The sequence below is a fragment of the Apodemus sylvaticus genome, chromosome 6 (genome assembly GCF_947179515.1).
Source record: "Apodemus sylvaticus chromosome 6, mApoSyl1.1, whole genome shotgun sequence".
NCBI classification, from domain to species: Eukaryota; Metazoa; Chordata; class Mammalia; order Rodentia; family Muridae; genus Apodemus; species Apodemus sylvaticus.
Window position 1 is genome coordinate 63,647,627 of NC_067477.1, and position 23,276 is coordinate 63,670,902.

Consider the following 23,276-nt stretch of genomic DNA (forward strand, 5'->3'; position numbering starts at 1 on the left):
CCGAGTCACCTACACTGCCCTTGTGAAACTGGAAATCCCACTGAATGACTCTACTACTATTTCTAAACTTTGTGTCTTTAAATGTCACATTTTTAAACAAATGTTATTTAGTTCGCGAACCTTACACCTAGAGTAATACAACGTTGGGACTTTAATTTCTGAGCTACAAGCCAGCAAACAGAAACTAGTTTTTAATGATGTTAAAAGTACAGTTTGGCAGGCAAGTCCAACACTCCAGAACACTGCAGCCACCCTGAGAAAAGCATTACTTGTCCCCTTTATTCTTTCTTTCACTTTCTTTCTGTACAGCACGACTCCCATAAACCGCAACCCGAGGACTGAGACAATGAACACTTTATCCCTCTCACAGTGAAGAATGATGAGGAGCTCTAAGCATCACTGTGCCAGAGAGGCTTCCTTCCCTTCACCCACTCTCTTTTTCTGTCCACTCACACTGGTATAATTTTGTTTTATTGGATATTTTCTTTATTTACATTTCAAATATTATCTCCTTTCCTGGTCCCCCCCCTGACAAAACCCCCTATCCCATCCCCCCTCCCCTGCTTCTATGAGGGTGTTCTCCCACCCACCCACCCACCCTGACCTCCCTGCCCTAGCATTCCCCTACACTGGGGCATTGAGTCTTCTCAGGACCTCTCCTTCCATTAATGCCCGACACGGCCATCCTCTGCTACATATGCAGCTGGAGCCATGGATCCCTCCATGTGTACTCCTTGGTTGGTGGTTTAGGCCCTGGGAGGTCTTTAATTTTTTTTAAGTTATACTTTTTACAGTATAACTTGTAAACGTGTCTTGACAGTGCCACTGTAGTAGCCCAAAGAAGTATTTCAAACAAACAATAAATAAAACTTCACACCTAGTCAAACTAACTAGACACTTCATAACGTTCTGTGGGGACTACGATTTTTTATTTATTTTTATATACATATTATATAATATAGAAACTATTTCTGGCTTTTAGAGTATTCCCACAAAGATACTTACTTTTGTCTGTTGTGGGCATTTTCTTTTCTTAAATCATTGAGATTTCTTTCAAGAGTCCGAGCTGCCAGCTTGAAGAAAATAATACATTTGAAAATATTTCTAAATAAACTTAAATCCCAGAGCAACATAAATATCAGCATGGTAGCATATAATATCATAACTGGAAATAGATAGGAGTCTGTATCTATTAAACTCAATGCCAACCATTTTAAATTTGGAGAATTAATTCAAAAGTGGAATGAGTTTCATGCCAGCCAAACCATGAACCTGGAGCATTACCATACAAAGGTAGAAAAAAATCTAATAAATAGTCTATAACCACCAATCCTTTAAAAGAAAAAAAAAAAAAAAACCTCTAATTTCTTTTTTCTTTTCTTTTTTTTGGTTTTTCAGATTTTTTTTTTCCCCGAGACAGGGTTTCTATGAATAGCCCTGGCTGTCCTGGAGCTCACTCTGTAGACCAGGCTGGCCTCAAACTCAGAAATCCGCCTGCCTCTGCCTCCCAGAGTGCTGGGATTACAGGAGTGCGCTACCACTGCCCGGCTGAAACACTCTTTCAATTTTGCTTTACTTAAAAACTCTGAAACAACATTAGAACTGAGTGTAGCCAATGAACAAACTAAACATTCACAGAAAACAACACTTAAATATAATTTAGTACTAGCAACAAAGATTTTTGTGTAAATTATTTTCCAATATGTGATCATAAAATCAATTTTGAACAAAAATGATTACATCAATATATTACACCAATAACAACATTAGCTAGTAAAATGTAGCACTTCACTGAACTGTTTTCAAATTTTATTTAGATTTCTGTGTCTGAGCACTCTGGTTGAATGCAGCCTAAGTGGAATTCCTAGAATTAGGATCCGCTTGCTGTGTGTGCACGCATATGAGTGGAGGTGTACCAAGAACACAAGAGGACGTCGGATCACGGGAACCAGCACTACAGGCACCTGGGCGCCAGCTGACATGCTCGGAGCCAGATGCAGGTCAGGGCCTCCGGAAGGGCAGCAGTGCTCTTAACTGCTGGGCCACCTCTCCAAACCCTGGGATTCCATTACAAGGAGTTTATAATTTATGTGATTTTTATTACTAAGTGTATTCAGAAAGAAAAGTACAAATAAAATACAAAATAAAAGATAATCACTTCTCAGTGCATCCTGTGGTCTCTAATACCATTTTCATCACTGGTAAAATTAATAAAATTAATAGGAAGTGATTATTTTTTAAATACTGTCGGTATTTCTCCCTAATCTAAAATGACCAGTATATTTTCTGAAAGGAATTTGACAAAGGGTTTTAGGAGGACTTAAAACTTACCCAATTATCATGTGCTTTTTTTTCATGAGAAATAACCTAAAAAATAAAGTTATTAAAAAATTTTAAATTAAAAAAAAATTCATTCCCAGCACTAAAATTTAGTGCACAAGCTACAAGCTCAAGCTGCCCCAACATCTCTAAAGAAGTAGTTCAAGTATTTGAAAATACACTTTCATGCACACACATGATCTACTGAACTCTTAAAAACTCAATGTAAGTTTTTGTAAAGCCAGCAAACCACATGTGATAACTTGAGTTCCCAAGGAGCAGATAAGGAGGCCAGCATGTGGCAGCAAACATGACAGACATTTATTTGGACTATATAATCCTCATGCCCAAAGATAGAAAAAACAGTTCGTAATTTTGATTTCAAAATCTTTAGCTCCCTGGAACTCTATCACAGGCTCTTGAACTCCTACAGGGGGGGGGGGGGCGCGGGGGGGGGGGGGACGCTGTAGTCCTGCTTCAGTTCTAGAGTCAAACTGTTTTACTGTGTACACGACTGAAGTCCGGCACATACCTGCCCCTGGTAAGAATGAATTGTTCTCTCCAGCTCTTCTTCAAGATCCTTGGCACGCTGCCTATAAGGAACAAGTAATTACTCCACTATGGTAACATAAAGAAATGAGAACACGCGACTACAAACGTATAGACAGGAGTGGTAGTGTGCGCCTTTGATCCCAGCACTGGGGAGGCTGGCCTCAAACTTCTGCCTCCTGAGTGTGGGATCAAAGGCATGCCACCACCAAAGCAGGTTTCCTGCCTTAGTTTTAACCTCAGTTAAGCCTTGTGGGTACCACTGCTTGGGTGTGGCTAAAACAAAGTCACACGAGGATTTATACAAAAAACAAGGTCTCACCATGTATCCTAGCCTGGCCTTGAGCAAATTTATAATTTCCTCTCTCATCCCAAGTGCTGGAGCTACAGGCACATGCTTCCATTCTGGCCCTTAGGTTTTCATTTTCAGGATGTAAAATCCTGAGAGATGAACTCAGATGCCTGTAATCTTAGCAGAAGTCCCAGGAGATGAACTCTTAGAAGGCAAAATATGACTTACTGCCTTCATGAAACAAAGGAAATTTCTCTGTTAGACAAAATGCAAACTTACTCTTCCCAGAGTAACAAGAAGTCCCAATCCGATTCAGAGCACCGCTTTGCTTGCCTCTGTCTGCCAGACATCCTGTTTCCTTAGATCCACTGAGGACTGCACCGAAACGATAGCTAAGTAACGATGCTCAGGCATCTAGTATGACTGGCTCGCTTCATGGCTGACTGAATGCTAATCTGTGTATATTCTTCCCCATTTGAACAAAGCCATTTGAGCTTGAATTAACTGCTCTCTCCATTTTCCTTCTGCAAGAAGGGTCTCACGTAGGCCAAGGTGGCTTCAAACTCATTATTTAGCCAAGGCTGGCCTTAATGGTGTAATCATTCTGCTCCACCTCCCAGTACTGGGATTGCAGAGCAGGATAATGTGCATATGCCACCATGCTTGGCATTAATAACTATTTACAAACTTCCTGATAGTCACATAAATGTCTATATTCAATGTGAGACTTAAGGATCAAATCCCTGAAAAGAAAAATTTCCCTTCTTATTTTTTTGGATATCTGCAAAATACAAAAAAAACCTCAATAAAAAGTAATAAAATAAAAATATAAGCTGCTGTTGCTGGTGGTACATGCATGTAGTCCCAGCACTCGGGAAGCAGAGAAAGGTGAATCTCTGATTTTGAGGCCAGACTGGTCTATATAATGAATTGGAGGACAGCCAGGGCTACACAGAGAAATCCCATCTCAAACAAACAAACAAGCACCATCATTCTAGTTACTGCTTCCTGCTGCAGAGTTCCCTAACAAGAACACGTGCTTCACACCTGCATGTCTCCAGCTCCTCGGTCGCGTGGCTGATTTTCTCATCTACTTTGGAAAGTTTTTCTTCTTTCTCTAATCGGTAATTTTCTTCTACTGTTAATTTCCTTAAAACAAAGATAACAACCAAAAGTTATCAAGTGAGATGGGGAAGGACACTTCATATTCATCAAAGGAAAAACCCACCAAGAGGAAGTCTTAGTTCTAAACATCTCTGCCCTAAATGCAAGGCCACCCACATCCATAATAGAAACTTTACTAAAGCGCAAAACACACATTGACCCTCACACATCAATGGTAGGAGACTTCAACACCCCATTCTCACCAATAGACAGGTCATCAAATCAGAGACTAAACAGAGACACAGTGAAACTAACAGAAGTAATGAACCAAATGGATTTAACAGATATCTACAGAACATTTCACCACAAAACAAGAGAATATACCTTCTGCTCAGAACCTCATGGGACCTTCCCCAAAATTGTCCATATAATCAGACATAAAACAGGCCTCAACAGATACAAGAAGACTGGAACAATCCCATGGATTCTATCAAATCACCATGGACCAAGGCTGATCTTCAAAAATAACAAAAACAGCAGAAAGCCTACATACTCATGGTAAGTGAATAACTCTCTACTCAATGATAACTTGGTCAGGAAAGAAATAAAGAAATCAAACTTTATAAAATTTAATGAAAATGAAGACATAACATACCCAAACTTATGGAACACAATGAAAGCAGTGTTGAGAAGAAAACTCTTAGCACTAAGTACCTTCATAAGAAACTTGAGAGATCCCATACAAGCAACTTAACAGCACATCTGAGAGCTCTACAGCAGAAAGAAGCAAACACACCAGGTAGGATTGGTGGCAGGAATAGTCAATCTCAGGGCTGAAATCAACCAGTTAGAAACAAAGAGAATGATATAAAGAATCAACAAAACCAAGAGCTGATTCTTTGAGAAAATAGAAAAGACAGGTAAACCCTTAGCCAAACTAAGTAAAGGGCACAGAGACAGTATTCAAATTAACAAAATCAGAAATGAAGGGAGACCCAGCAACAAAAACTGAGGAAATATGAAAAAATCATGATATCTTACTACTAAAGCCTACACTCAACACAACTGGAAAATCTGAATGAATGGATGATTTCACCCAGAATGGGAAGGGGGAATAGGATGAGGAACTGTGGGAGGGGAGAGTGGAGGGAAGCCAATGGCTGGAATGTAAATAAATAAAATCATTTTAAAAACAAAAAAAAACTGAGTATTTTGTTTCCTTTAATGTAGCAATACATATGACCAACTACATTTTTAAAATCACACGAGAATTGATACATCCCACAATGCAATTGTCATACACTACTGCAAAGGCCACCTGCAAAAGGGTCTGTGTATTCTGACATAAAATTCAGCATTATAAACCGAAGATCATATTTTGTTCCTTACATTGCTACTACTATTAACAGTCTCAAGTGTTTTATCCAATATGAATATTAACTTGACGTTCTAGCTAGAAAAATTAGACAACAAAAGGAGGTCAAAAGGATACAAATTGGAAAGGAAGAAGTCAAACTCACTATCTGCAGATGATATGATAGTATACTTAAGTGGCCCAAAGAACTTCACCAGAGAACTCCTAGAGCTGATAAACTTCAGCAAAGTTATAAAATCAATTCAAGCAAATCAGTAGTCTTCCTATACTCAAAGGATAAGCAGGCTGAGAAAGAAATTAGGGAAATGACACCCTTCACAACAGCCACGAACAATAAAGTATCTTGGTGTGGCTCTAACCAGGCTGGCTTCTTAATTCACAAAGACTGGCCTGTCTCTGCTTCCTGGGGGCTGGGACTAAAGGTCTATGCAATCACACCTGCCCCATAGTTTTAACTGGTAGTAAAGCAAAGGCCTTGGCTCCAGGCCTTATGATTACGCTAACAGAATAAAGAACACCAGCAAAGACTGGACTATTTTTCCTGGGACACAAAAAGGGCATGAAGGACAGAGAACCTAACAGTCATATACTGTGTATCCACAGATTGCTGAGAAATACACCAAGAAGCCACTGCCTTACTCTGTGGACGTGTACTTACACAACCCAAGATGGCTAACAATCAGTGGGTGGCAGTGTCATAAAAGTGTCATCATGAGACAGGCAGTGGTAGTGCACGCCTTTAAACCCAGCACTTGGGAGGCAGAGGCGGCGGATTTCTGAGTTCAAGGCCACAGGGCCTATGTATTTAAATCTGAATCTAAAAAAAGAAATCCAAAAATTACTGAGCCAATATTATATCCTATACAGGCAAGACTCAAATCTACCATTTTAAAAGTTCTACCAACAGCCTCTTTCCTACCTTGAAGAACCAGTGACATAATTCAATTTAAGTAGTGAGTATCTTCAGAACAGAATATATAGTAATTGGGGATACAGAAGTTGTGATAGTTAGTTTTTTGTTAACTTCTCACGAGCTATAGATATTAGGGAAGGAACCCTCAACTGAGAAAATACTCCATAAGACTGAGCTGCAGCCAAGCCTGCGGCCTTTTCTTGACCAGTGACTGATGGCTCCATGTGAATGATGCAGTACAGCGGTTGGAGGTAAATGGGCGTGACCAACAATCCAGCATCATCTCAACAGACATTAATATCCTCTACCACTTTTCAAATATATAGCGTGGATTTTTGTTATCTGAGCTCATTTTATTCTAAGTGACCATAAATTGTTAATTAGCAAATACTGGGGCCACTTTTCCTGGGGATAATGTAAGCTTACCGTTCTGATAGCCTCTCTTCACAAAACAACTAAATAATACACAACTTTGTTTTATGTATGGATATTTTATTTAAAACTTGCCAGGGGCTAGAGAGATAGCTCAGTGCTTAAGAACACTCACTACTCTTGTATAGGCCCAGGTTGTTCCCAGCACCCACATTATCGACTCACAAACATCTATAACTCTAATTTCAAGGGACCCAATGCATCACCAGCCCTTAGAGGGCACCAGGCACACATGTGCCACACAGGCATACATATAGGAACTCACACATACACAGAAAATAGAAATAAATATTTATGGACTAGAGAGATTGTTCAGCAAATTAAGAAAGAGCCCACACTGTTCTTGGAGAGGATCTGAGTTCAGTTTCCAGAACCTATGTCTAGTAGCTCGTAACTGTGTATATCTACAGTTCCAGGAAGAATCCAACACTCTGGCCTCTGCAGGCACCAGCACTCATGTGCACAGACACACACACATCTGCATAATTTAAAATATTACACTCTAAAAAAATAAATGAATAAAAGCTACATCTGTGGCAAACCCCTGTAATCTACACACTTGGGAGTGAAAGCAGGAAGATCAGGAGTTGAATTGAAGTCATCTTGACTAGATACCAAGGTCAAGCCAGCATGTTGTCACATGAAACAGCCTCACAAAATAAAAGATGTCTTATTTTATATATATTGTAGATTTCTTAACATTAAACTCACAGACAACAGCACTGTAAGTTATGCCCAAACAGAATTTATCTGATACATGGTATTTTCTGCACAAAATACATCGTGGCCTTCTTACCATCAGGAACACTCAACAGCACTCAAGCACATGCTTGGCTCTATGCGAACAGTTAAGTCACCACATAAATGACTCTCAAGCACTGGGCACTCAGTAATTGCAAGAAGGGTACTAGTTTACGGACTGAGGACTGAAACAAGTTGCTGTGTTCTGCTTACACTGGAAAACTCAAATCCTTTATCATTCTCAGCATATCCATGAAAGGCCATGAAAGCTCTGTAGGAATAGGCTTTTTAAGGTTACAAACAAATTTAACAAGAGACCAACTTTACATCCAGAATGTATGAAGGATACGGACTTCCAACTTTCATTAACTTCCTAAAGGAAAATGAAAGTCTGCTAGGTTTCTCTTCCTGTCCCAGGCACTTCGGGAGCCTCGGTTTACCATGCAGACACAGACAAGTCCAAAAACCACACCACACACAACCAGTCCCACAAATGGCACAGAAATGGCATCAAGAAACCCCAGTCACAAAAATATGAATCTCTTAAGAGGGTTGACCCCTAGTTCCTGAAGAACATGCACTTTGCCAAGAAGCACAAGAAACGGCCTAGAGAAGATGCAGGCCAACAATGCAAAGGCAGTGAGTGCACATACAGAGGCCATCAAGGCCCTTATGAAGCCTCAGGCCATCAAGCCCAAGATGCCAAAGGCCCCCAGCTGCCTGGCTTTCAGTGCTCACCCCAAGCTTGGGAAGTAGATTCAAAGCTACATGGCCAAGGGGCATAGGCTCTGCCAGTCAAAGGCCAAGGTTCAAACCAAGGCAGAGGCCATAGCTCCAGCTAAGGCCCAGGCTTCAGCTCCAGCTCAGGCTCCCAAAGGTGCCCAAGCCCCTGGGAAGACCCCATGGAAAAGGCTCCTGCCAGTGTGAGGACAGATGGACTGCTGGGGCACACACCTACCTACACGCTATTTGCAAATGACCAGTGTTCTATGCTGTTCTTACAAATAAACTTGAGGCTAAAAAAAAAATAGTCTGCAAGGTTTCATAATGAAAAATCTGTGCTAAAATTTGTACTTGAAAATCTGCAGTCTCCGGATCAGTACCTAAAGAGTCTTCTCTCTATCTCCATCTGGGCACCATTATGAGCACTGAGGATACATATCTGTATGTTCAACAAATATCAATAGGAAACCTACCATTTTCCTCCCAGTTTAGGCACTGGGAATATATACAAAAATATGGTATTCCTCACAGAGTTTAAATTTATTAGCAGGTGGAGGACACACTTGATGCTCAGGTATTGCTTTAGTCAGGGCAGCCACAGAAGCAAGTCTAAGGTACAGCTGAACCTAGACCCAAATAAAACAAAGGCTCAAACCATACAAACACAGACACAGAACACCAACCACTGAAGGCAAAAGCATACAGAAAAAAACCTTAAAATACAGACGTGCTTGACACCCCCAAACTCAAGAAAGCCAGAGTCCACAGAGAGCAACAAAGAAGAGAGAAACAGAATAAGCTAAGAGGTAGCCAGAAGGCAAGTTACAGCAGGCACTGATAGGCAAGATGACGAATCGCAGTAAATCTGTTTAAATGTACTTAGGAGGATCCAAGGACAGGGTATGGAACCACAATTCATGTTTTCAGTTATTCTGTGATCACAGAGAAAAGACAGCATAGGAAGTTAAGGTGTAGAGATGACATTTATGAGGCCACTGTGACAATCCAACTACTGCCAATGGCACTTTAACCAGAGCACAGAGGGGGAATGCCATCACACCAAGGATAGAAAGGCTGAGATGATGAATATGGGATACAAAGATGGCACGTCAGGATGACTTGAGCAGCTGCCTTGAACACAAGGCAAATGACACTGTCATTTATTAACTAGAACAAGCACTGAGCAAGACTAATTTGCACAGGAGAAAGGAATCAGTTTTATACACATCAGGCAGTTCCATCCAAAGACATCACTCGGATTTCCCGAGCCCACTTATCAGTATTAGTTTAAGGCAATAATCTGATAACTGTTTACTAGGCATTAAGGAAGATTTTGTGAGATAGCTTGGAAATTCAAACATCATTTACACTTTCTTCCATGAAGAAAAACTTGTTTCAAGATCAAATAACATTCTTAAAAGTAAATAGTGCATAATTCCAATTGAATTAATAATTTCCAATAATCATAAGCTTTAATGCTATAAATACATACCACTTCAGAGCAGCACTTTTAAACATGTGGATCATGACCCCTTTGGGGGCCACACATCAGAGATTTACATTACAATTCATAACAGTAGCAAAATTACAGTTATCAAGTAGGAACAGGATACTGTGATGGTTGGGCCAGCACAGCACGGGAACTGCATGAAGGCCACGGCACTGAGAAGGCTGAGAACCATTACATCTTTACTTTACAGCCAATTCAATGGAGTTACCCAGCACTTCTTACCTGTGAAGTTTCATTTCATTTTCTTGGTACAGCTCAGTTATTACTTTCAGTTTCTGTTGAAGTTTCTGGCTCTCACTTTCAAACTGTGTCTTTTCTGACTGCAAAGATGCTTGTTTAGACTCAAGACTTTTGATATGCTCTAAAGAAATTATTGAAAAGTCATAAGGGAACAAAACTAAAAGAATTTCATAAAAATAAAACCTATTAGAAACAGACCAGACATTACTTCCCGCCCCTCCCCCAATGTGGCTGTAAACAATTACTAAAAAAAAAATAATAATAATAACAAACCAAACTTCCTCCAGCAACAACAGAAAACCTGTAGGATGTTTCTTTGCCAAATTGCTTTTCCCTATTTAACTGAGATGCTACACACTGTTTTAAATAGTTAATACTATTAATATGAAGTTCTCCAAAATCTTCAGCACTCTAATTCTAGCATTTGAATCTCAGTCTGAGAGGCAGTAGCTTCTGAAGGAAGGCTCTAAGGACGAGCGTTTCAAAGGCAAGCATTTCTGCTCAGCATTCCCTATTTCATATGCTGAATATCTGCTCTAATCTAATGAAAACATCACCTCAGTTACACTGAAGTTCAGGCTGGTGGAGACAGCTGAGTGGCAGAGCCCATGCCTAGAATGCACAAAGCCCTGGTGTGTGCAATCACAGTACCATAACCACCCAGCCCAAATGTTACACATGCTGTAACTCAAGCTAGCTGATAACAAATGCTCATCTCCAGTTTCGTGAGAGACCATCTCTCAAACAAGATTAAGACTGGAAAGAATAATAATGACTTTAACTTTATTTCAAGAGCTAAGCTACCTAAAAGAATGGCCATGAAAATGTGGAGATGGCAGAGAGTAAAGTACTGGCCACACGAGCCTGAGGACCAGAGTTGGGATCCCCAGTACCCACATAAGAAAGAGCAGGGCAGCAAACTGAGCCTGTAAGCCACAGGAGGAGGCAAAGCAGGATCCCTGGGGCAAGTCCCAGGGTTGCAGAGGGACCCTTTCTTCAACAAACAAGGTGGAAAGCAGCCAAAGAAAATACTGTGCATCAACCTTTGTCCTCCATACACACACACACAAGAACACATGTAAAAATGTAAAGGAACAAGCCAACTATACTATATAACTATATAAACTATATATCCTGTATAAATCAGCACACCACTACTTTTTCAATACAATTACTTCAATTCTGAACATCTCTAATATTAAGGGACCATGACGAGAACCTCAGTTCTAATTTCATCTAAGATCATTTTCCAAAACATGTGTGAATATACTCGGCCTCAAACGATTCAAACTGTAACAAACATGGAAGAGCTTAATAATTAAATGTGATGGTATGTAATTATTCTAAAACAACAGTTAATTATACATACATACCAAAAAAAAGTTTATGTAAATACACAAATAGTAAATGATACATGTATAGGGAAAACGTGAATCACTTTTCTGAAAATTTTTATTATCCATATCAGAAAAAAAAAATGTCCATCTATGCTATCAGCCAATTCTAAAGTCAGTCACTTAGGAAAGAAATCAATGTTGGGTATTCTATCCACTATAAATGAATCACAATACCAAAGAAATAGAAAAAAAACCCACAAATTCTTTTATTTTTATCTACTCTAGCTCATTTGTCTCATACTTTATTGTACTTAAAACTTAAAAAAAAAAATAGTGTGGTGGTGAGGGGCAGGGGGACATGCCTACATGGTCAAGGAGTCAAAGGTCAGAGGACAACTAGCAGGGGTCAGGGGTCAGTTCTGTCCTTCAATTGAGAACTGAACTCAGGTTGTCAGGCTCAGCAGAGAGGGCCGTACCCTCTGAGCTGCCTCACCATCCCACATATTTTTTATGAGGGTACTGTACAGTCTAGGCATAGTACTCATGAGCATATATACACCCTATCATATAGGAGGCTCGGAGAGAAGGGTCAGGACTTCAGGACAACCTGGGGTTACATAAAAACAACTCCAAAACAAAGATTGTTGTAAATGATTTCAGTGAGGCAGAGACTAGGAGAGAGAGACTATTAGAAGGAAATGCTCATACACAACAAAAATCAATTAATGAAAGTCTTCATGATACATTGAGTAGTTGGATTAAGAGGAACACCATGCACATTCACAGGTCTCCACTGGAGGACTAACAGACTGCGGGAACACGGGATGACTGGCGCTCCCTACGAAGGCACATTTGTGAGAGAGAGCACAAGGCCTCTCCTCTGCGGACCTTCCAGGCTCTCAGGAGTCTTTTGCTGATAGCAGCATTTTTTTCAAAAGTCAGACTACCATTTTTTCAGGTCAAATAAAAATGTAACTACTACAATCATTTTGTACAGAAATGGTAATTTTTTAGTAATTTTATATCCAGTAGTTTAATCTTTTCATATATTTTACTCGTTTAAAAAAGCTTTTGAAATTCAGACAAGGACCCATTTTGTCCCTTCCTCATCAGATCTCCGTGCAGGTCTTGACGGCTATAAAGGGACAAAAGGGTGCACTGATGCTGGCCTCCCAGCGATGTAGTCTCTCTCGTAGAGAGCACTGGTCCAGATTCAGACAGGTCTGACTGCTGTGTGTAAGACCGAATAAGCTGAGAATTAAAGAGAAAAGCTCAGGGCAGCTGGAGCAACGGCCGGCTAAATGCTCGGGTATTTCTTCCTTGTCCTCACTGAGCAGGAATTTTTGTTTGTTTCTGGTTTGTTTCATTTCAGCTATGTAACCAGTAAAGGGGCCCTTGTCAGCAGTCACTGGTCTACAGTTAGAAACATGCAAGGAAAGACCAGGCAGGAAGTAAGCAGAAACTTGGCTAGTGCTGCATGATTTACACACATGCAACTGGATCAATAAAGACAGTTTTAGAAAGTAAGAAGGAAAGAAAATATAGATTAGAAGAAATAAAATAAAAAACTGCCTGTGGCCCTATATTCTGAGTTAACCAGGGCAGGCATATGAATATGACCATACATTCTATCTAGATATAAAAAAATGAATTCTTTAACAAAGTAAGACATGACATGACATACTAAATTTTTAAACATTCCAAACATAACTGATAGAATTTACTTTTCAATGTGAACACTTACCAGCAACATTTCTTAATATTTTCAAAACAAAAAATTATTTTTATAGATTCAATATTACTCCTATACATGCTAATAAACTGTGTGTGTGTGTGTGTCTATGTCTGTGTGTATTACACATATTAAAGTAGTAGATCATACTAGTTCCACTACTGAAAATCAATTTCACAATTGAAAAAAAATCATAAATAAAAATGTTCAATTAACATTGGAGGGGCATTCAACACAGGTTCCTAGCTGTCCTGGAATCAACTTGAAACTTTTTAACAACTAAAACTATACCAAACCTCTAACACTATGTTTAATGAAAATGTTTAAATGAAAATGGCCCCACAGGCCCCCAAGCCCATAGGGAGTGGCACTATTAGGAGGTATGGCCATGTTGGAGTATGCATGTCACTGAGGGTGGGCTTTGAGGTTTCAGATGCTCAAGGCCAGGACCTCTGCCTCAGCCTCCTCCTGCTGCCCACCAATCCAGAAGCAGAACTCTTGCTCCTTCTCCAGCACCATGTCTACCTGTGCACTGCCATGCTTCCCACCATGATCACAGTGAATTAAACCTCTAAACTCTAAGCCAGCCCCAATTCAATGCTTTCCTTTACAAGAGCTGCCGTGGCCATGATGTCCCTTTCACAGCAATCTAACACTGACTAAGACACACTGTAACCCACAGTCTTACATGCTTTAAAAATTATTTCATAAGTATAAGAAACTGAAATGCCTTTAGCAATAACACAAAAACTCAGAAGCAATTCATTCTCTTTAGGAGGTATACACATTGAGAAGAATCTTACCTGTAAGGTCTTCTTTTATTTGATCCACTTCAGATAACTGAGTATAAATTTGATTTCTTTCTCCTTCCAAGGCTTTTAAAGAAGCATTTAACTTTAAAACAGGAATGAAGAAAAAGCAATAATCAATTACACACCACACACACGTCTCCCGACATACCCCACACTGCTCCGCAGTGTTTCCACTGGAGCTGACGTAAGCAGCCTTCACACTACATTATCTGGACTTCTCACACAGATTACCTAAGAACAGGTAGAGGAATAAACCAGAAAAAAACAAAGCTATTTACTTCACAAAATAGGACATGGAGCTATCGGGGTAAGAAAATAATAAAACCAGAAGAAAAACAACACACAAATATGAAATTAATAAACATTTAAAAATATTTTTAACTGAAGGAATTACTGTAGAACTTGAAATTTTCTAAATTCTAAAATTATGTGAATTTCTAAAGCTAATATAAAAGCAATTAATAAAGAAAATCCTGCCTGGCAGTGGTGGCGCACACCTTTAATCCTAACACTTAGGAGCCAAAGGCAGGTGGATTTCTGAGTTTGAAGCCAGCCTGGTCTTACAGAGTGAGTTCCAGGACAGCCAGGGCTACACAGAAAAACCCTGTCTTGAAAAAAAAAAAATCCTAATTTCTCAAAAAACCTTATATGGCAAAAAGTAAAACCAATCTTTAAATTAGTTACTAAGGAAATATAGATTTAATCCCTACACCAGGGCCTCTTTCCCATCTTTGTATTTACACAATACAAACCTTAGCTGCATAAATCAGCTTCTTCAAAGCTCCCTTTGGCTGATTATCTAAGTGAAAAATGAAACCATAATTACTGAAGATATCCAAATGGACTCAGTATCCCCTCAGCCAATGTTACCACCCCTCTTCTTGCCACAGTAAACAATCTGGAGCTGAGCTTAGTACCTCCTGCCAGCAATCCCAACACTCCAAAGGCTGAGACAGGAGTATTACCATGAGTTCGAGGCCAGTCTGGGCTACAAAGTTAATTCCAGGCCAGACTGAGCTTTAGTGAGACACTTGTCTCAGAAAAACATTAGCTAAAATAAAAATAATAGTTTGTATAAAAGTGACCTACTTTCAGGAAGCTAGACCTTAAAAGCAATCAAAGTACTAACTACAGAGTTCCAATAAGAACTCAATATTTACCTAACCATTGGCCACAGACTAACTACTCTTGGATTTTTATAGCATTACAGCATCCAACATATTAGTGAAATAACAGCTCTGAATAAAGTAATATTAAGCATAAATTCTATTAGAAAACTATTTCTTACATGATAAGGCATACATGAAAAAGTGCAAATATAACTTCATTATAGTTCCACTTCTCTGTCTTAGCAGTAGCCTGTGTAAAATACTATCCACTCTCACCACCTCAGGGCTAGATTTTCTAGTAAATCTTTCTCCACCTCCTCAGAGCTGGAGCCGCCTTCTGCTTTGTCCATTACAACAACTTTAAACTACACAGCTATTACGTGTCATTCTGCGCAGCATGAGGAGGCCTCACTGCCTCACCACTTTCTCCCTGACACGTGGACCAGGACGTGGCTCATTTCTCAGGTTGCAGGCATCCCAATCAGACCATTTGCTCCACACTGGGAGCGCCATGGCCTCGCAGGGTACTGTCATTACTGTCCTGTTTGTTATCGCTGCCCCAAGCCTGACTGGTTATGTAATAAATTATCCTTCTAACGGTGTGTAAGGACAGGAGAGGGCACCACACACAGGTCTCATCAGCTAGGCGCAGTTACAGGCCTCTACTAGACAACTTGAAAACTAGGCTCTGTGAAGACTACTTTATACAACAGGTTGGGGAGCCAAGAGGCAGGACTTTAAGAATCACCAATGGGGCAAATTAGGTCTAGGGTACATGGACCTTCCTGATTATTTTTATCATTATTCTGTAATTTTCTCAAATTAAATTCTAACAAGTCAAGAGAAGTGGCTTAAAAATACCGTAAATGGCTAAATGAACATCAGTTTTCTCAATACCATAACATAGTAAGCAACGGTAGTAAGTTTGTGGCAAACAAGATAAACTACCATAACTGTCTAAAGCAAAAAGGCTTCATGAATTTATTCTGACGCCTATACAATTAGCAAGAAAGTTAGGCACCAGAGTGGTTATGATCCAAATCCTAATGTCATTGTAATGGGAGACATGACACCCAGGACAAAGCAGAAGGGGGCTCCAACACTGAAGAGGTAAAGAAAGATTTACTAGAAAATCTAGCCATGGGGTGGTGAGAGTGGACGACACTTCACCATGTACAAGGAGCGCAGCACACATGCGCGATGCAGACGGAGCAGGAAGCCAGTCACCACACCTAAGGGAGCAGTGTTCTCTAGGCCACTCTTCACGTCCAAGTCCAGATTACCATCATCTGCTATGTCTTCTCCAAGCACAGCAGCCCAATCCTTCATCTTTAGCAAGTTCTTGATCAGAGACTGAGTGAACAAACAGAAAAACAGAAGGTAAGAAGGTAAGCATTTGCTAACAGCTTTACAATTTAGAAACGTATAGTAGTCTAACAATCAATCCCAGGCCAAAGAAATGGCTCAGTAGGTAAAGGCATCTGCCCCTAGTGTTGACCTGTTTGAACTCAGGACCCACATGAAAAAAGAGAACTGACTCCCAAAAGCTGTCTTCTGAATGCTACACATATCCCACACATACGTATATAAAAAAATGAAATCTAAAATGTAATAAAAAATTTTTAAATCAATCCACATAAATAAGTCCTCATGTGTTCTAATGCCTGCCATTAAAATATGCTAATAGCTGTTTGGTTTGTTTTGGTTTTTAGCTATAACATTTATTGACTATTAAACCTTAAAGAATAAAAAGCTTGCCAAGCATGGTACTACATCTTTAATCCCAGCACTCGGAAGGCAGATCTCTGAGAGTTCTGGGCCAGCCTGGGCTACAAGGTAACTAGTCTTTTAGCTAGGGCTATATATAGTTTTGATTTTGTACCAAAAAAAGAATGGAGGGAAGGGAAAAGGGAGAGAGAGAGGGAGGGAGGGAGGGAGGGAGAGAGGGAGGGAGGAAGGGAGGGAGGGAGAGAAGAAGGGAAGGAAGGGAAGGAGGGAGAGAAGAAGGGAAGGAATAACAGGAAGGGGTGGAGTGGAGGGAGAGAGATAAAACAGAAACAAAGGAGGGAGAGAAAGAAAACCATGTCCTAAATCTACAGTATTTTATAACGGCTCTTTCTTGCTACACATCCTTTCTGACTACAAACAGTAAAGTCTTTCCTCCTGTGCCCCCCATGCTCTTGAGGACACAGGTGCACATGCAGTCACAGGAGCATGCGACAAGAAGAGGGCATCAAGAAGGGAAGACAAGTGTCTTCTCTGTGCTCTAGCGTATTGCCTGAGTCAGCACCGCTCACAGAGCCACAACTCTACAGAGAAGCTACACCACTCAGCAAGTTCTAGGAGCCACTGCTCTACCCCAGTGCTGGGCTCACAGGTACACACAGCCATGCATCTTGTGCGTGGGTGCTCACAGGTCCTCAGCCCCGCCCCACAGGATCACATGCCCTCTTCTAACCTCAGGAGGCACCCGCACACATGGCGCTCACTTTCTGACGTACACACACAAATACAGATTTTGTTTTAAGTTTTATTTTTAAGAGTGGCCATTAACATGTGGAGGTAAGAGTTGTGTAGTATCAAATCTCTACAAGATCTATAAAAAAAGATCACGGACCTTCTTGGACACAGTACTCACATGCACACACCTATATACAGACATACAAATATATCCAACTAAAAAGAAATAAACATCTCTGGCTAGAGATGGCTCAGCAGTCGACGGCAGATATTACTCTTGCAGAAGGCCCAAATTCAATTCTCAGCACCACTTCTGGCAGCTCACAACTTCCTGTGACCTCAGCTCCACGGGATCGAACACCTCTAGTCTCCAAGAACACTGAAGCTCACTTGTACATACCCACAAAAAGATATCAACATAATTAAAAACAAACTTAGCCACAAATTCTTGATTTATTCAACTAAATAACTAGCTAAAGAGTTCAACTCACTCATACACACACACACACACACACACACACACACGCGCGCGCGCGCGCGTGCGTGCACACAGTAATTTCAATAGCACACTGGAATTTCTCCAACAGTAATTTTGTTTCTGTTTTTGTTTTTTGAGATAGTTTCAACATGAAACCCTTGCTGGCCTGCAGCTCACAGAAATTTGCCTGCCTCTACTTCTCCCTTCCCAGTGTTAGGATTAAAGATGTGCAACACCATGCCTGGTTCAGCAGTGCTTTTTTTTTTTTAATCTTCTGGAATAAGGAACGATTTCTACTAACAGTAACATCACTTCTGAGCCTAAAGGCCAAGATCAGGAGTGACGTAAAAGCAAAGCAACTCCAACCATGTATTCCTCTTAAAGGCCCACCTAAAACTACTTGCCCGTCTCTTTCCTTCCTTTGGGGTTTCTGGCACAAATAAAATGGCCTCCGTGTCTGAGTAGTGCTGAGGGCTCACATCCCCATCCTGCTCTATTTAGGAAGAGTCCTAAGCTTCTTAAGGACTGTTTAGATGGAGGAAAGAACAGTCACCACTCCGCATCCACAGGGACAATTCTGTGTCTCGTTAAATTCAGAGTTAGGAAAGTTAGAGTCAGCTATACAGCGAAATGTGAAGAAAACGAAACCTAGAGTCTCTTGAAAACATTTTTCACTTATTTCCAGATTGACTTATTGAGGTAGGGGCAGCATTATGTGCCGTGACATGTCCATGAAGATCTCTTATGAGTTAATAAAGAGGACAATTTATGAGTTAATTCTCTCTTTCCACGCTGCGAGCACTAAGGATCGAATGAACTCAGGCTGCCAAGACTGGACAGCATGCGCTTCCACCCACTGAGTGCTCTCAGTGGCCTGTGGGAAGTCAATCACTGAGTTCCCACGGTTAGAGTGAAGTTCCAATTAGTTACACATGTGAGCCGAGATCGTATGTATGCAGCTGTTCTTATGCACAGCGTCACGGACACATGCCAAAACAAGCCTTTGGGATCAGTCCCTTCCTTTCCACCTTGTTTGAGACAGAGTCACTCCACTGCCCTGTGGAAGCCAGGCTAGCTGGCTCAGGCGTATGGAAAGTCTCTAGACTCTGCCTCTATCTCTCTACTACAGGGCATAGGCATTAGATACTGTGCTATTGTATCCGGCTTTTACCTGAGTTCTGGGAATCTGAACTCACAACATCAGGCTTATATACAAGCCTTTATCCAGTGAGACACCTCCCCAGACCAAATTTCAATTTTTAAAAAGTTTTTCTATAAGCGCATCTTCTCCCTGAGGCCAGTCCAGGCAGTCCTCTGCTATATTATGTGCCAGGGGCCTCAGACACACCTGTGTATGCTCCTGGTGGGTGCCTCAGTCTCTGGGAGCTCCCAGGGGTCTGGGTTAGCTGAGGCTGCTGCTGTTCCTATGGGGTCACCCTCCCCTTCAGCTTCTTCAGTCCTTCCCCTAATTCAACCATAGGAGTCCCTGACTTCAGTCCAGTGGTTGAGTGTAAGTATCTGCTTCTGTCTCAGACAGCTGCTGGTAAGGCCTCTCAGAGGACAGCCATGCCAGGCTCCCTACTGTAAGCATGTCACAGCACCGGTAATAGAGTCAGGCCTCGGTGCTCCCTCATAAGATGGATCCTAAGTCCGCCTAGTGGTTGAACATCCTTTCCTTTAGTCTCCACTTTTGTCCCTGAAGTGGTTTTAGACAAGAACAATTCTGGGTCAGGAATCTTGAGGCCCCAGAGCTCTAAGAAGGAGACCTGGTGGGGTGGGGGAGCATCCTCTCGGAAGCAAGGGGAAGAAAGAATGAGGAACTGTGGGAGGGGGGATGAGAGGACTGAGGACTGGAATATAAATAAATAAATAAATTTTAAGTTTTTATATAGATGAAAGTAACACCAACTAGTAGAAATACAAATAATATTCAGTCAACTCACAAAAATGACAAACTCAATGTCTCAAAGTCTTTTCAACATCTTCTTAGCAGCAGATGTCAGCATACCAAGAGAAAATTAAAAAAAAAACATTTTCTTCTTTAATGATAAATACCAAGCTAACATACTGGAGGGACACAGTCTGGGAACTGACACATTTATGCACCTTCAAGAAGCACTTGAATGGTGACAAGAGACACGACAGCAGTAAAAGCTGTTACAGTATTTGAATTTCCAGGTATAAACTGCAGCCAAGCAGTCCCAGAGTGAAGGGATGTTACCTCAATCTGAGTCTCCTTCTCACTCAGAACTTGTTCCGCCTGTGCTCTGGACTCTTCCAATGTCACTTTCTGTTTACCGAGATCACTCACTTGTTCTTTGATTATTTCAGCTTCCTGTAAAAGCTGATATGAAAACAGTAACATAAGATGTAAAAGTCAACATAATGCTTACATGCATGTATTTAAATACTTAGACTATCATTAAAAGCTATTAAGAAGGTAGGGCTGCTGCTTTTAGAAGGGCGCCAGATATGGCTCCTCTTTATAAAGCACGCTTTTGTTGGTTGGCTTTGGTTTTTTGAGACACTTTTTCTACATAGCCCTCACTGTGCTGGGACTTGCCCTGTAGACCCAGATGGCCTCAAATTCAGATATGAACCTGCCTCAACCTCCCAAGTCCTGAAATTAAAGGTGTGCACCACCACCACCCACCTATAAAGAACTTTCTCAATAGAAGAGTGTAAAATCACAAATATTCTTCAAATGATTTCCAAAGTAAATTTTTATCCAATACGAGGTCTTTGACACATACTTATCTGTGTGTGTCCAGTCGATTATTTTTATGGTTGAATCCACAGAACAAGCCACATCTCTCACTTACCTTAAGGATAATCTTTTAGTCACTAGGATATTTTGTCCTGAAGATAGGTAACCTTTACGAAGACTATTATCTAGAACAAATAGTCTACAGATAATTTCAGCCTAAACTAAAAGATTCATGATAAGATTTTACAGGGTGTAGGGGAGGTACTTATAATTATAGCATGGAAAATTCACAACTGGCATCTCCACCAAGTTTCCTAAAATCTAAGATGATAGATCAAAGATGGAAAAGGAACAGGCATCAACCCAAAAAGGAAAAAAAGAGGAGGAAGAGGAGGAAGAAGAAGAGAAAGGAGGAGAAAGAGAAGGAGAAAAGAAGAGGAGGAGGGAGAGGAAAGAGATGAAGAAAAGAAAACTAGAGAAATAGAAAGAAGGCAGAGAGACATCATTGTGATAAAAGACTCCACAGGCAATAGAAGAAACCAAAGCAGAAAAGGTAAAAAATAAGATGTGACACAACCCAGAAAGGCTCATGGTCTGAAGGCAGAATAACAGCAGGATTGTGGAAAGTACAAAGGGAGAAGGGGGACTGAGGAGACCGCTGAGCAGTTCAAAGCACTCGGCACTGCTCTCAGGAGGATCCACACTCAGTTCCAGCAGCTGCACTGGCCCTGGGCTCCATTCTTCCTTCCTCCCTCCCTCCCTCCCTTCCTGTTTGTCTTCTAGAATATGCATATGCACATCCTCTCATTGTATGTCCTTCTTGATTTTACACACACACACACACACAGAGTCAAAAACAGTTATTTTTTGGAAATATGGAACGTGAGATTCCGGGAGAACTCAACCAGACAGGAAGGCACGAGTAACACACAGAAAATCTAAGAGCTGAGGTAGAAGCCAACTTGCCGACCTCGCTGACTGCAAGACTGCTAGAAAAAGCTAACTCCTCCCAAATGGAAACTGATGCCGAATTACCTCTATGGAAACAATCTTCAGATACCAATAACTAGGGAGCCTCTAAGAAACACCTTAGCCATGTCACAATACAGAAAAAGCCACCGAGGACACTCTCAAATCTTCCCATTGGATTGGGACTGCTTCATAATTACATAAACAGCCCTGAATCCCGAAATGTCTGAAAATAAAAAGTGAACCTTTGAGGGAAAACAGAAAATAAATGCAAAAGAAACAAGGCAACAAAATGAACTGAAAAGCACTTGAAAAAAATTTCAATATCCTCAACAATGAAACAGGAGAAAAGCATATCAAAACAAAAAATACATTAAGTGGTGACGCACAGCTTTGATCCCAGTGCTTGGGAGACAGAAGCAGGCGGATCTCTAAATTCAAGGCCAGCCTGGTGTACAGAGTGAATTCCAGAGCAGCCAGGGCTACACGGAGAAACCCTGGGGTGAGGGAGGGGTTAGGCAATGGTATTAACAGAGTGTGAAGCAAACAGAGCAGGAACAAAAAAGGCAAAAAGGACCCCAGTCTACACAGCAGGCAAAAAGGACCCCAGTCTATACAGCATGTGACTCTCAAAACCAAACGTGAAAGAGAAGACAGTACAGCAATGTCAAACTTGTACGAGAAAGAAGCAGCAGCACAACTGAGGATCATCAAAATATCAGAAATGTGAAAGGCAGCCAGGAGTAGAGCGGCTGCACAGGGGTTAGGGTCACGCCCTCTTCTCCCAGGTCCTGAGCTCTGTCCCCACACCCACCTCAGGCTGCACACAACTGCTTACAACTCTAACTCCAGAGGAGCCAACACCCTCTCCTGGCCTCTGATAACACCTTAATCTTGACCACATATATGCACAAACACACACACACACACACATACATGTAATTAAAATAATAATGAATTTAAAAAATGAAATCTTTTTTTAAAGTGAAAGATAAGAATTTTCAGCTACAAACCTCTTCAAAATTACTTCCAGTACTTCTTTATCTGAAAGCTTAATCAAAACAACTACTAAAAAGCAAGTCTTTGATATAGGAAATAGAACATTTAAGACAAGAGAAAACAAGATTTCTTAGCAGCTGAGTGAAGGGAAGCCTCAGGCCAACAAAAGGCCAGCCAGTCGATCTAGAGAACACCTTAACAGACCAAGAGGATCTACGGTCCCAAGAAATGGCTTCACAAAGACAATGCAGGGTGAGAGATGGCGCAGGGCTTGAGTGCCTACCGTTCTTGCCCAGGACCATGGCGGGGTTCCCCTCACATAGATCAGTGGGCTCATAACTACCTATAACTCAACTTCTGTGAGGGATCTGATGCCTCGGGCCTCCAAAGGCACCTGCACATGTGTGCATATAGCCACACTCGAGACATACACATGAGCATATAGAAGAGGAAGAGAAAGAGACAGCAGCAGACA

General features: G+C 41.0%; 1 protein-coding gene across 14 annotated transcripts in view; it reads right to left on the reverse strand.

Moving 5' to 3' along the window:
• The window catches only part of Mia2 (MIA SH3 domain ER export factor 2), an 89,247-nt gene that overhangs the window by 15,755 nt on the left and 50,216 nt on the right, over positions 1–23,276 (reverse strand). For all 14 annotated transcript variants that reach the window (XM_052185790.1, XM_052185793.1, XM_052185791.1 and 11 more), the window contains 9 exons: positions 20,348–20,470; positions 16,421–16,541; positions 14,832–14,878; positions 14,071–14,161; positions 10,181–10,319; positions 4,208–4,309; positions 2,852–2,912; positions 2,332–2,367; positions 1,006–1,073 (listed from right to left, as the gene is read on the reverse strand). In XM_052185790.1, the coding sequence (XP_052041750.1) occupies positions 1,006–1,073; positions 2,332–2,367; positions 2,852–2,912; positions 4,208–4,309; positions 10,181–10,319; positions 14,071–14,161; positions 14,832–14,878; positions 16,421–16,541; positions 20,348–20,470 (788 nt within the window). The remainder of the gene's footprint in view (positions 1–1,005; positions 1,074–2,331; positions 2,368–2,851; positions 2,913–4,207; positions 4,310–10,180; positions 10,320–14,070; positions 14,162–14,831; positions 14,879–16,420; positions 16,542–20,347; positions 20,471–23,276) is intronic.